The sequence below is a fragment of the Vigna unguiculata genome, chromosome 2, assembly GCF_004118075.2.
Source record: "Vigna unguiculata cultivar IT97K-499-35 chromosome 2, ASM411807v1, whole genome shotgun sequence".
NCBI lineage: Eukaryota > Viridiplantae > Streptophyta > Magnoliopsida > Fabales > Fabaceae > Vigna > Vigna unguiculata.
This window is the reverse complement of record NC_040280.1, coordinates 30,101,981-30,116,251: the sequence shown is the minus strand read 5'-3', so window position 1 is coordinate 30,116,251 and position 14,271 is coordinate 30,101,981. Positions and strand designations below refer to the sequence as shown.

At 31.8% G+C, this 14,271-nt stretch overlaps 2 protein-coding genes across 2 annotated transcripts; both read left to right on the top strand.

Moving 5' to 3' along the window:
* Nucleotides 1-2,139: 2,139 nt before the first annotated feature.
* On the top strand, nt 2,140-3,685 carry LOC114171528. Its single transcript, XM_028056488.1, has one exon. It carries the CDS (start codon nt 2,498-2,500, stop codon nt 3,464-3,466), a length of 969 nt encoding a protein of 322 aa, XP_027912289.1. The 5' UTR covers nt 2,140-2,497; the 3' UTR covers nt 3,467-3,685.
* Nucleotides 3,686-11,535: 7,850 nt separating this feature from the next.
* Nucleotides 11,536-13,645, top strand: LOC114173479 (cysteine desulfurase, mitochondrial). The gene is made up of 2 exons (XM_028057919.1): nt 11,536-13,124; nt 13,384-13,645. The coding sequence occupies exon 1, from the start codon at nt 11,725-11,727 to the stop codon at nt 13,090-13,092; it is 1,368 nt and encodes a 455-aa protein (XP_027913720.1). The 5' UTR covers nt 11,536-11,724; the 3' UTR covers nt 13,093-13,124; nt 13,384-13,645.
* The last annotated feature ends 626 nt before the right edge of the window (nt 13,646-14,271 follow it).

The following is a 14,271-nucleotide window of genomic DNA, read 5'->3' as shown; positions in this document are numbered from 1 at the left end:
AATAGCACCAGTCAAGACATATGCACCGTGTAATTTTTTTATGATAATTAAATAATAAAATAAATAATATATTTATTTTGTAGGAAATTTTTTAATTAAAAAATTATTAAGTTTAAAAAAACTGTCAAATTGAGAAAAACTGTTAAATTTTTTTAAAAAAACGGACATTTGAATGGTAAAATTGATAAAATAATAATTTTAATTTAAAAAAATTTTATTCAAAAAGTAAAATTAAAAAGAAAATGTCGACACTAGCAAGGGTGCATGTCAAATTAAATTTGCTTCCACCTTCCACCCCAATAAACGAAAAAAATATAAATAGTTTCTTTTCTTAATTTTTAATATTAGTAAATTGAATACAGATAAATATATTTTCATGTAAAATCTTTTGGCTGAGTTTTATTATGAGGACTTTTAGGAAAAGACTGCAAAAATTGAAATTAGTTTTTTTATAAATTATTTTGTAGAAATTCTTATATATATATATATATATATATATTATAAATATGCTCTTATATATTTTAAAATAATTTCGCTGTTAAATGTTTAAACTTAAGCGCAAATTAAATAAGGACTTGCAGAATAAGGTTGGATTTTTATGCAAAACCGAAAGGTCAAAATTGTACTTTACATTAGTCCTGGGTTTTCTTTATAAATAAAAGTTTAAATTAAGCTCCTGTATTTTGTAAATGCAATATTTATGAGTTTAGTCAATTCATTTAATTTTTAAACCTGAAAAAATTTGACTCAGTCGGTAATGTTATTAGTTATGTAAATTGTCACTGTGCTTATTATTATGTCTAAATTAAAATTATTTATATCTGTTTATTGACGATGTTCTTGTTAATTGGATGGTAAATGGTCAAGCGGTTATGTTTTTGAAGTTGAAGAAATTGATTGAACATTTTATTAATGATGGAAACAAGTTTAATAAAATAAACTAAAAAAAAAAGTAACAGCCTGTACCAAATTAACTTCTTTATTTAATCAGATGCGTTTCCACTTTTATTAACAGTCTAAGAATATCATAACGTTTTTACTTCTTTTATTTTATGTTTTCTCATGAATTATAATAAAATATTATTTTATTGGTGATTGAGAATTTTAAAAATTTTCTGAATTACATTAAATAAGGAAACGCACCGTAGATCCACAAAAACTATAGAGCTTTGCTGTTGGCACCCCTGTAATACTTTTTAAACTCCCGACCAAAGTGAAAAGATAAAAATATACTTTTGGTATTTACTTAAAAACACCTCAAAAAACATGTTTTCATTATTAAATTTAACTGAAAAGAAATCGTCTTTATGTTTTTCTTTTTTTTTTCAAAATCCTTTGATATAATGGAAATAAGTTTTTCTATATAATTTTCCTTACAAAAATAGAAAATTTTAACACAATAGAAATGTGTTTTTCTTTTTCCTTTGTGATTAAAAATAACACAAGTTTCAATATTTTAAAGTAGAAATAAAATAACACGGGAAAAATTGTAACTTGTACGTGGTGTTAAAAGAATATAGTCATCAATTACTTCATTGAGAATATGGTTAAATTGCAGTAATTCCACGCAAACAAACACACAAAAATTTATAAATAATCTTATATAAAAGAAAACACAAAGTTTTGCAATTACTCTAATTTTCTAAAAACTTTTAATGACATTTTTGTATTAAAAATTATTTACATTCAGGGCATAAAATCCGTGATCCGAACTCTATGGTAGAATGTGGGAGGTATTCAATTAAAACTTATGACTTTATTGTTGAAATTTATATAGCAGTTAGCAGAAAATAGGGATCGTGGGTCATCATAAAAGTAATTAAGCCAAACATGTGAATTAATTTCAATGCAATTAATTTAAGCAAGATACATAAAGTACATCAAAATCTTCTCCTATGCCCCAACCATATAGATTCATTCATCATCAAGAGGAGAACAATGATTCCTCATTTAATAATAAAAAAGTCATGAATGGACATTATATTTAATGGTTTATAATCCTTTCTATATAAGAATTCTTACCTTATGGTCAAATGTAGGGTTAACTCAGAAAAGAAAAATGATAGATATAAGCTAATAAGAATACACAGCAAAAAAAGGAACGCGGAGAGAAAAAAAGAAAATAATAAGAAAATATTAAATGGCAATAGAGAATTACACGTGGGTGAGTAGCAACATAACTACGTTACAGCTCCATACATATTCTGAGTCTGAGATGGATAGAGATAGAGTTCCCAATGCATCTATTTCCTCTGTAGGTTAACAGCAAGAACATAACACCGTGTATTTTTTATTTTAATTTTATTTTCAAAAACCTATAAAAGTCAAACAAACTTTCTCTCTCTGTATATTTCTCCGTGTAAAGACTTTATTCTAGTATTGGAAACAGAAAACAGAGTTTGATGACTAGGTAAAAGGAAGTATGTAACAAAATTGGTGATCCCCATTGTGTTTTGATTCCCCAAATTCTCGAACACCGGTTTTCGTAATCCGAAGAATGGCCACAGTTGAGGAGAAGGAGGAGGATGAGAAAGCGAAGCGGAAACCGCCGAGGCCGAAACGAATATGTTTCTCATTCGCGGCGTACGCCAGCACCCTCCTTAACAACCTAAAATCCTCAAACGTTGTAATCGACGAAGGATTGTCGGACCTAGAACTCCGAAACCTAGAATCCAAATTGAAATTCTCGTTCCCACCGGACCTTCGCGCGATCCTCCAACAGGGTCTTCCCATATCACAAGGCTTCCCCAATTGGCGTTCCTCTTCAACACAACAACTCCAAATTCTCCTCAACCTCCCCACCTCCCTGATTCTCCGTCGCGTCTCCAACACGCGCTTCTGGCACCCCTCGTGGGGCCCGAAGCCGCCCGACCCGACCCAGGTGCTTCGCCGGTTGTTAAATGATGCACCGCTCCTCGTCCCGATTTACCGGCATTGCTACATTCCCTCCTCCCCTGACGCCGCCGGGAACCCTGTTTTCTACGTGGATGACAGCGGGGATGTCTGTTTGCTGAGCTTCGACTTGTCGGGGTTTTTCCGGGAGCTTCTGGCGCAGGAAATGGATGAGCCGGTGTGGGCTGCGACGGCGGCTAGGAGGGTGAGGTTTTGGTCGGAGTTGGCGGAGGCTCGGTGCGGGAGGTGGTGGTGGTTTGGCATCGCGAAGGAGGAGCTCGGGGGATGCCTGGATAGGACGGTGTGGAAATTGAGAGAGGGAGGGTGGACGGAGGAGGAGATACGCGAGATGATGACGGTGGAAGAGAAGCCGAAGAGGCACGAGTTGAAATTGAATAACAAAGAGGCCATGGCGCGGCACGTGAGAGTCCTATCATTGGTTTTACTGCGTGCGGGGTGGAGCAGGGAAGATGTTGTGTATTCGCTTGGGGTGGTTGGTGATGAAGAAAAATCCCCCCTCGATTTCCATCAAGAATCGTTAGATCAACACAACGTCAACATCAACGGCTTCTAACCTTGTCGCTTCTCATCTCTCATCACTATTAGTCAACCTGTCGCATCCGACGACGCATTTTTCTTTTTTCTCCTTTTTAATGTTTTTTTAGTTAACATGTTAGGAGTATAATTAAAAATATATATAATACATACAAAAACAAGTTAGATTCCAGAACTATTTTTTTTTGTAAACAAAATAAGGGCGATGAAATTGCAATAGCAAGACCTAGTTTTAGTTTCTGAGTTTATGTGGACTCAGTTTTATTTCACCTAAAAATGAGTTAAAGTATGATTGAAGGAACTAACTAATCCCTCGTTTTGCTGCCATTAAAAAAAGGAACGAATTCATGGGAATTTACATGGAACATGACAACTGAATTGACTCGCCCTATGCGGTAGATGTGCTTCTGTTTCAAGCTTCGTTCCTGGACCACAATTCCGCAATACATATCTGGTATGCTATTTTTTGTGAACCCAAAAGCATTACGCATTTCTCAATTGTAGCGGTTTATTTTTTATTCTTTACTTGCGTGATGATGGGATTTTTTAAATTTTGATAAAAAGGAAGATTATGTAACTGATTGTCACGGGTGTAGCCGTGTAGAGAAAGGGTCATTGAGTTTAGGACAATTGGGCACACTGAAAATGGAATTGGGGAAAAAGTCCTCTCTCTACTTGTTTCTAGAAAACAGTTAAGCTGGGTGATTGCAGTGACGCGAAAGAGGGTGTTACCACCGGCCAAAGAAAAATGTTCCGTGGTTTTTTTTATGCAAGTGGCAACCCTTTTGGAATTTTTAGTTACACATTTTGGATCATTGGAAAATTTAAGCATGGCTACCTCAATGGCCTTCTTCACAATTAGTACAAATTCTACTTGTAGCTTTTTATTTGTTTCAATCACAGGACCAAACCACTTACGCAACACTCATAACTTTCTTAAGTTTTAGTTAGTTAGTCTAATAATTACTACCAATTAAGTGAGATTTATTTTATTGAAGAGTAGCAAAAAAAATAAATAGAAGTTGTAGTATACATATCTTGTTTGAGAGAAACTTAAATGGTATTTAATAATAAATTAAATTATTATTTTTGCGTAATTTAATTATTTTTTTAATGTACACTGCAAAGTTGGTTCTTTGCTTTGATAGTGTTGACTCGTCTCATGCATCAATTAGTTTCTTTCAACATTGAAAAGAATTACTTAATTTGACTTAATTATCGTTATACCCACCCCTTATTACATTGTCCGACCCCTCACTACTCATCAATTTTGTATTAAACAACCTCTTTTATTTATTTATTACTAAATTAAATAAACATTATTTATCACTTTTATATATTTAATGAATGCATTTTTTCCCTCGTTCTATACCTTGATCTGCTACACATGGCTGTGCAATCAAGGGTACATTAAGCTGAACCATAAAGGTGAAAGAGATGGTTACTCTTGCCAACAGTGCTTTCCCTTCAAACCCACGGTTTTAGTCGTAGACGGTAAGGTTGTGTTCGCTTGGCACGATAAATTTAAGTAAGAGTGTAAAAATGTATTTGTGTTAATTTGAGTGAATAAATATGTGTTTTTTTGAATAAATTTTGTGGGTAAAAAAAGCATAAATGTATTTGTATTAATTTGAGTAAATGAATATGTGTGTTTTTTGAATGAATTTAGAGGGTAAAAAGAATGGATTTGAAGATGAATTTTGTGAAAGTTAGTGAGTAATTTAATTGATTAAATAGATTAAAAAAAGTTTTAATGGATAAAAATTTAAAAATTACTAAAATATCCTTATGGTAAAAATAAAATTAAATGATAATTAGATGAATTAAAAATATTAAAATTTAACAATATAGTAATTATCATTAATTAGTATACATGTTTATATATTTTATTATTATTATTATTATTATTATTATTATTATTATTTGCTTTTTAAAAACAAACATGGCCCAAAAGAAGGAAAATCATACTGTTATGGATGGAATCCACTCTGCAATGGATTTGGAAGACTCATTAGTTTAATAAAAAGTGTATTTGGGACTATTATGGATCGGTTCCAGTTGCCATGGATCAAATCCACTCTCACATTTTCTCATGGATTGGTTCCACCCTCATGAGATCAGATCCCTCTCCATCAACCGCACATGCACATGAAGAAAACATATTTAATTTGAGGTTAAAAATGTATTTAAACATGTGTCCCTCTCAAATAACCTCAACTTAATCGGAATTGTAAAATCAGTGAATTTCGCAAATCGTCACCTTTTCTTACTCTTAAATCCACCTAAATGAACGCATATATCACTCCTAATCCATCGTTGCCGCTCTCTATGAATAATTTGAAGTGAGCAGATCCTAAATCATTTTCTGGATTCACTTTTCTTTCCTTCCCTCTAATATTTTCTCTCTTATCCTGCCTTTTAAGGTTTTCAATAATGTTTTATAAAAAAAAAAAACTCTCATACTTATTACAATAAATTGAGACATCTAAAGTCTTAAGATTAAGATGTAGATCTTAATAATAAAATTAAACATTTCGAGTTATTTTCTCTTAACAATAATATACAAAATATTCTTTTGTAAAATATTGAAGTGCAGATAAAAGAAAATTGTAGGAGTGTGGTCCAAAAATAGTAAGTTGTTTAAAATAGATATTATGAAACCTATTTAAAATAGAATAAAGCTTAATGTGAAATTCTAATAAAACCCTAATATTGTATGTATTCATGGTAGTTATAATTTTATATAAAAAATTCATTCATTTGTTTAATTTTGTAATTTTATATATTTTTATGTTAACATTCCTAAAATAGTGGTTGAAAGCTTGTTATTGAATGTGAATTATATGAGTTAAAAATGTTTCTCTTAATGGTTCAATATCGTTCTTCTTCAGATTCTACATTTCTACTCTCTTGAAATTCACAGTCATCTTAGGTAGATAACACCAACTAGAGTTGTCAAAATAGATAATCCGACTCGATCCACCAGAAGTTTGTCAGTTAGTGAGTCAACCCAACCCGACTCACTTATTAGCGAGCCAAAAAAATTAAAATATATTTATGATTAAAATCTAAATAAACTTCAATAGAATCCAAATACAATTCAAAAGGATGTTAAACTCTAACTACAAAACAAAATCACAAAAAATACCAATGTGTTGGCAAAAAAAAAAACCTAATTTGATCCAAATACAAAGTCACACACAATAAAAATGCTTGTGTGACCCTTTATTTTTGGGTTGGCTCACCAACCCGACTCACCATAGGTTCAACCCGGGTGAGTCGGGTTCTAGGTGTGTCGGGTCAAAAATGAACTCGTATTAAAATTTGTAAAAAAAAATTAACCCAACTCGGGCTGAATCCGTAATGGGTCGGGTTAACTCGCGAGTTCCAACCCATTTTCACAACTCTAACACCAACACATAAGAACAAATAGAGTAAGCTAGAGATGATTTAAAACTTATAAGTTTTAAATTGAAAGAGAATATTCTAACAATTTTGAATATAATGACACATCATACAATCACACCACGAACCTCCTACCAAGGTTCATCAAGTACAAACAAACATGAAGACAGTGGCGGATCTTGACCAAGAGTTCTGGAGGGGCCAAAGTAATATAATGATTTGATCATTTGATTGGATCATTAGTATAACGCTTCAAAGAATTACGCTTCTATAAAAAAATGAAGAAGTATAATTTATCTTGTTTTCATTTTTCACATATAGTTTTTTTTATCTCGTGAGCCTTTTATAACTTTTGCAAAATGAATCTATTATCTTATTGTTCATCGATATACTTTTTTTAATATATTAAAAAATAATTTACCATAATCTAATAAAAGATTGGGAGACATAATTATTAGAGGAAAATATATTATAATCAAGTCACAATTAAAGATCGATTACAAAAAACACATAATACATTGTTTTTTGCTTCTATAATCATAAAAAATGAGTATACAAAAGGCTCATGAGATAAAAAATAATTTTAATAATTATTAAACTAATATTTCATCATCAAGTCAAACAAGAAAGACTTACATTTTTTTTCTTCGAGAAATGAAGGAAACAAATGAGAAATGAGAACAAAAATAATGACTATCTGTTTGACTTCATTTCTTCTTCAAAAAAAAAAGTGAGAGTAAGAGATGAGTACAATTTTGTAAAAAATAAGAAGGCAATGGCAGAAAAAAATAAAAAAAAATTCTTAATAAATGTTTGGTTTAATTACTTGGTTAGTGTTTCTAACAATGTCAAGTTAGCCCTCCAGTTTTTTTAGTCTCAATTTAGTTCCAATTTTTTAGTCCAAATTTGAATTTTTAGACGAAAACAGAGACCAAAAGAGTAATTAAACCTAAATATTTTTATTTTTTATTAAATTTGATTTTATGTTTTATTATTTATTAACATTAAATGTTGTATTTTATAAAAGAACTAAAAAGAGATAATTTAATTTCTATCAATTTTTAAAATATACTATCTACAATTTTAATTTCAAAATTTTTAAAAATCTCAAAATAATATATATAGTTTTAAAAAAAATTAAAAAATATTGGGGGGGTCATAGCCCCTCCCTGCTAAACTAATGCTCTGCCACTGCATGAAGAACTACATACTCGATCTTCGGAGGACCAATGTATTGACTAGTGTTATGAGATTGTGCACCTGTCAATGCTCAATCGCTCTTGACTATCAAGAGCTATATTTATATTGTGGGTAGATAGTTTTTCCAACTCGACTGACCATGACATGATAAATTCAATATCTCCTCGGAATATGACTAATGCCATCACTCTAGATACGAATTTCCCTCAACTCTTACAACTAGTAATTGTTGCCTATTTGACTTCGATCATTAATAGAATTAAAATGATCTCACCTTTGTAGCTATCATCAATACACCCCACACCAAAATCAATTCATGGTAGGATTTCCTCTCTCAAAATAACTATTTTAATATTTCGTTCATATACATATTAATTTATAATAACACTACTAAGACAGAAGCATAATCACTAAAACAAATAACAAAATATAATATATCATGCATAGTTCATTCATCACAATCTCATAAAATCTTAGACTTTTAACCAAAGATCACAATTTTCTCAAAACTACTGAGACCCCAAACCGGATAAAAAAACATTTAGCTACGGTTCAATGTCCTCACTGTTTCATCGTTAATCATTCACTACATCATTTTGCAAAGAATTAGTTAAAGATTAGTTAAGGATTCTTTAATTGCAAATATGCAAATTTGTTGTAGTGTATATCTTTCTATGGTAGAAGATTGATCCAAATCAAGATGACGATCTTTCCTTCCTAACTTAAAATTCTCATTGTTGTCTTTGCAGCTTCTCCTTCGCAATATATTGTTTTCTTATAAGAATGTTGAGTTAAATAAACTATCCAAATACAAATGGCAAGCAAAACACGTATTTGAATGACACATTTCATTATACATCTTGAATTCCTATGTATAGATGATCTAAACATGTCAATTACTTTTTTTTTAAGAAAAATGATATTTTGACAAACTTTGATAAATAATGATAAAATAAAATCCTAAAACTTTATTATTTTATTTTTTAAAATTTCATAAAAATGTAAAAAAATACTTTATCTAATAATTTTGTCAAAAATTTATTTATCAAAAAATCATTTTTGTACTTTTTTATGGACCTCACATTACTCCTTTCCCTCTACACCTGTTGAGATGAAGACTAATAATATTTGTAAGCACTACCACATTGTCACTAATTGTAAAATAAAGATGACAAAAGTAGAAAAGGGTAAAAAAAATATTACTCCAATTTAACTTAAAAAAAGCATCTAAAAGGATAAATATTTTGTTCTCACTGTTTTATCCATGGAGCATGATTAAAAATAATCTAAACATTATCATTGAAGTATGAATTACTACTCTTCAGGAAATTATGTTGGGTAATAATTTATCAACTTCTAATTCAAATGATTTGCAAATAGTAATAAAAAGAGATTTTTTTTTTCTGACAAAAAATTAAAAAGAGAAAGATATTCGTATTTTGTTATCAAAGAAATTTGAGATAAGGAAATAGCTCATCTGTTTTTTTAGTTATTTTATAATAAACAATTTTCTATTTATCTTAAGATACATATTCTATCCATTTTTAAATATATACTTTTTAAAATTAATTATTTCGAATTAAATAATTAAATGAACAAAATAGCAATGTATAACCATGTACAATGAGCTGCACCTGCTTGATCTGATGGTCAATATTAAAGATTTATAAAATAAAATAAATTAACGAAATCTTTCTTAAATTGAAAATGATTATTTTTTATTCGGCCTACTTAATTATAATCTACACAGATTTAGAATAAATTAGTATGTAAACTTAAGTGATGATAAATTCTTTTTATAAAATACTAAATACTAAATTAGTATGTAAACTTAAGAGTATATATATAATTTAAAATTAAAATTAAATTAATTAACATATTTTTAATTTTTAAAATCTCATACTTTTTCTAAAATCAAAGATAAAATAATCCATCGAACCCACTAAGTCAATAAAAAATTATCGATTGTCATTTGACACAATTCACCCATATATAACTTGTTTATGCAAACCAAAGTAAAAATAAAATAAAATTGCAGTTGCGTTGAAATTTAGAAAGTACATAGTGGATTTACTATAACAGGATTAGTCTATTTTGTTTTTAGTACACTAAAAAAAATATTATAAATTTTAATTTTATTTAAATTTAATTAATAATTGGAATAATTAAACCTGTAATTAATATTTAATAATAAACCATACAAAAATTAAAGCTGAATTTTCAAAATTAAAATAAAAGCAGCATTTATATTTAAGAAAAAGTTTAAATTTTCAAATAAAAAATAAATGATATAACTTTTTTTAAGAATAAATACATATTAACATTAGCATAACTTGCATACCAAATCCAAATTCTTACACAATTACCTCAAAAGTAAAAAAAAAAAAAACACTAACATTACAATTTTATACTTAAACATTTGTTGTTATTCTAAAAATAAAATATAATGAAACTGAATTATATAGAATATGAGTGTTATTTAACTAAATTTCAATATTAAATTGAATTTGAAATAGTGCTATCTATGGTTTTATTGGATTATAACCCAAATCAAACGGCTTGGACTAATTTAATTAAAAGCATTTTTTCTCTAAACCATAATTAAGCAATTCAGTTAATTTAATTTAATTTAAATATTTTCTACTTGAATTCAGAATCATCTCCATCACTTAATATATATATATATATATATATATATATATATATATATATATTAACTTTTTAACTTTACTGTTTAAAACTTTCATCTATCTTGGTTTCTACATTATATAATCACAAGATTTTGGAATTAACTTTTTTAAGTCTATAGAAATATAATTGTTTTTTCCCCTGATTTTAAACACATTATTTTCATTAAGTTGAAGAAGAGTTAATTTCTACATATCACCACATATAGTTTAAAATAATTGTTGATACAATTTTTAAAATTATTATAAAATTTAATAAATTGATTACTTACAGAATCAATGCTTGACCATTAACTAATATATATATATATATATATATATATATATATATATATATATATATATATATATATATATACCAGATATAATATAATTATATTACTAAAGTACATCTAAAGAAAAAGTTATTAACCATTTTTTAAAAATTCATGTAACTTTACCAGGACGAAACTGGGTTAAGGCTTCATTCTTTCTGGAAGTAAACTTCAATGATTCTGGCTTTGATAGCTTCCTCGCTTACCTACCAACAGGTAATCAGATTTTAGCTGTGAAGAACAACTTTTTATGCTCAAACTGCAAATTGCAATGACATTTAAACTTAGAGACTCATGTTTATAGCACCCTAATGCTGTTTTATTCTAATAATTTTCATAATTCTGGTTTTAATTATATAGAAATAAGTCAAGTTGAGAAAATGTAAAACGACGCCGTCCAATAGGAGAATTGGGTCCAGTGTAAAACCCTATCTACAAAATGTGATATCGTATCATAAATTACCTAAGTCGGTTACACTCAACTCACTCTCCACCGTTGGATTACCCACGAGTTGGGAGATAAAACCCTTTCTTCATGGTTATCTTCAATTTGGAAACCCCAACGATCAAATCAAATAATCGAAACAAAAATTAGGTCTTGTCTTACTTCTCTCTGCCTCATTTTCTCAGTAGCAGGTGGGACTAATAATCCCACAAACCTCACCGATCCAATGACCTCTAAGTTAATTGCTTCCAATCTCCGTCACCACCTCACAAAATCAGCCAAAATCCTTCGGCCCCAGTTTCTCTCCACGGCTGTGGAGGCGGCGGTGCCAGAACAAGATGGGGACAGCTCTTCGGGAATGACTATGAAGGGCGTTCGAATCTCCGGAAGACCCCTCTATCTGGACGTCCAGGCAACGTCTCCGATGGACCCGCGTGTAGTTGACGCCATGCTGCCTTTCTATCTCTCTCGTTTTGGAAACCCTCACTCTCGCACCCACTTCTACGGCTGGGAATCGGACGAGGCCGTGGAACACGCGCGCGCTCAGGTGGCGTCCCTCATAGGCGCGTCCCCTAAGGAGATAATCTTCACCTCCGGTGCGACAGAATCCAACAACATCTCCGTCAAGGGCGTCATGCATTTCTACAAGGACAAGAAACGGCACGTGATAACCACCCAGACGGAGCACAAGTGCGTGCTCGATTCCTGCCGCCACCTCCAGCAGGAAGGTTTCGATGTCACCTATCTTCCGGTTGAGTCTGACGGGTTGATTGATTTGGAGAAGCTTAGGGCTGCGATTAGGCCCGATACGGGGCTTGTTTCGGTGATGGCGGTGAACAATGAAATTGGAGTAGTTCAGCCGGTGGAGGAAATTGGTAGAATTTGCAAGGAGTTTAATGTGCCGTTTCACACTGATGCGGCTCAGGCGTTGGGGAAGATTCCGATTGATGTGGATAAGTGGAATGTGAGTTTGATGTCGTTGAGTGGGCATAAGGTTTATGGTCCTAAGGGAGTTGGGGCTTTGTATCTACGTCGGAGGCCAAGGATTCGGGTTGAGCCTCAGATGAACGGAGGTGGCCAAGAGAGGGGGATTCGGAGTGGTACTGTTCCCACTCCTTTGGTTGTGGGCATGGGTGCGGCGTGCGAGGTGGCTAAAAACGAGATGGAGTATGATGAGAAGAGGATTTCTAGTTTGCAACAAAGACTCCTTAATGGGATTAGAGAGAAGCTTGATGGGGTGGTGGTGAATGGGAGCTTGGAGAGGCGCTATGTGGGGAATTTAAATTTGTCTTTTGCGTATGTTGAAGGGGAGAGTTTGCTCATGGGGTTGAAGGAGGTGGCTGTGTCCAGTGGCAGTGCCTGCACTAGTGCTAGCCTGGAGCCTTCGTATGTTTTGAGGGCGTTGGGAGTGGAGGAGGACATGGCTCACACTTCTATTAGGTTTGGAATTGGGAGGTTCACTACCGAGGCTGAAATTGACAGAGCAGTGAAGCTCACTGTTCAGCAGGTTGAGAAATTGAGGGAAATGAGTCCGCTGTATGAAATGGTCAAGGAAGGGATCAACATCAAGGATATTCAATGGGCGCAGCACTGATCATTAAGCTTTCCAATTGCATTTCAGTACAGGTGATGGGGAAGGAACAGTGATTGGACTCCAAGTATAACTGTCACTGTTGCAATTGCCGGTTTTCAGAAATTTCTTATTATTTAGCAATATATTGTATCTCGAGGTTACATTGCAATTAAAAGTTTATCTGGTAGAGCTACTTATACACCATTATTTTCAATTATTGTTAGTTTAGCCTGCCACTAGTGTTTATGAAAAGGAAAACATGTATTAGTACTTTATGGACAAATTCCCATGTCGGCGTTATTATGGTTTCAGATGATCACAAGAACTTCTCCAACGCATCCTAGCTTTCCCCTCCCACAGCTTAAGGATTACCTGCCAAGTTTAGCACTATCTTTGTTCTTGGGTGGTGGATTAGGGGAGCAATCGCAGGTATCATTTTTTTTTGTTTTTTTTTTTAATGTTTTCTGTTAGTTTGTACTGTGGGCATTAAACTATCTAGTATTGAGGCAGAACCTCTTTCCTTGCCTTGGTAATGTCAATAAAGGTTGGTCCAATGGGGCTCATATCGTTTCAAGTCTTGAAATTTGAATACACATTTCAAATGCATTCACTGAAAGAATTAAAGATTCTTCTACTCAAGAGGTGCTAACATTACAAGAAGCACTCCCTAAGATAGGATGAGTTGAAGATGCACATAGTTTTCATTACTATATATGGAGTCAAATGTTCACAACTTTACCCATTCAATAGAAAATGCTTGAGACTAGAACTTGTCACTAACGAGAGGGTATTGAAATGGGAAGGGATGGGGAGGTGGTGAAAACAGGAGGGAGTTGGAGGTGTTCAAAGTATGGGTACGTAACTATAAACCTAAATCAACTCAATCCAAACATTCAAACACCATTTTTTGCAAATTGTGGAATGTTTATATAAATCCATCAAACCCTCTGACGTTTGGACGGAATATAGGGTTTTGTGTTGAACCTGCTTAATTAATGGCATATTTGAAATTTTAATTTATTATTTATATATATTTAGTGGTTTTGTAATGTGCACAGGTTGTTAATTGATGCTGTGACAATTTTTCTTTTGTTCATTTTGTATTTGGCCAGTCTTTTACTCTTTTAGTCCTTTTTATTTGTTGAGTAAATAGTGGTATATTTGGATTTTATTATAATAAGAGAAAAACTTATATTCCTA

Coding starts and splice junctions, on each gene's coding strand:
- LOC114171528 (XM_028056488.1), top strand. CDS start 2,498: ATGGCCACAGTTGAGGAGAAGGAGGAGGATGAGAAAGCGAAGCGGAAA.
- LOC114173479 (XM_028057919.1), top strand. CDS start 11,725: ATGACCTCTAAGTTAATTGCTTCCAATCTCCGTCACCACCTCACAAAA.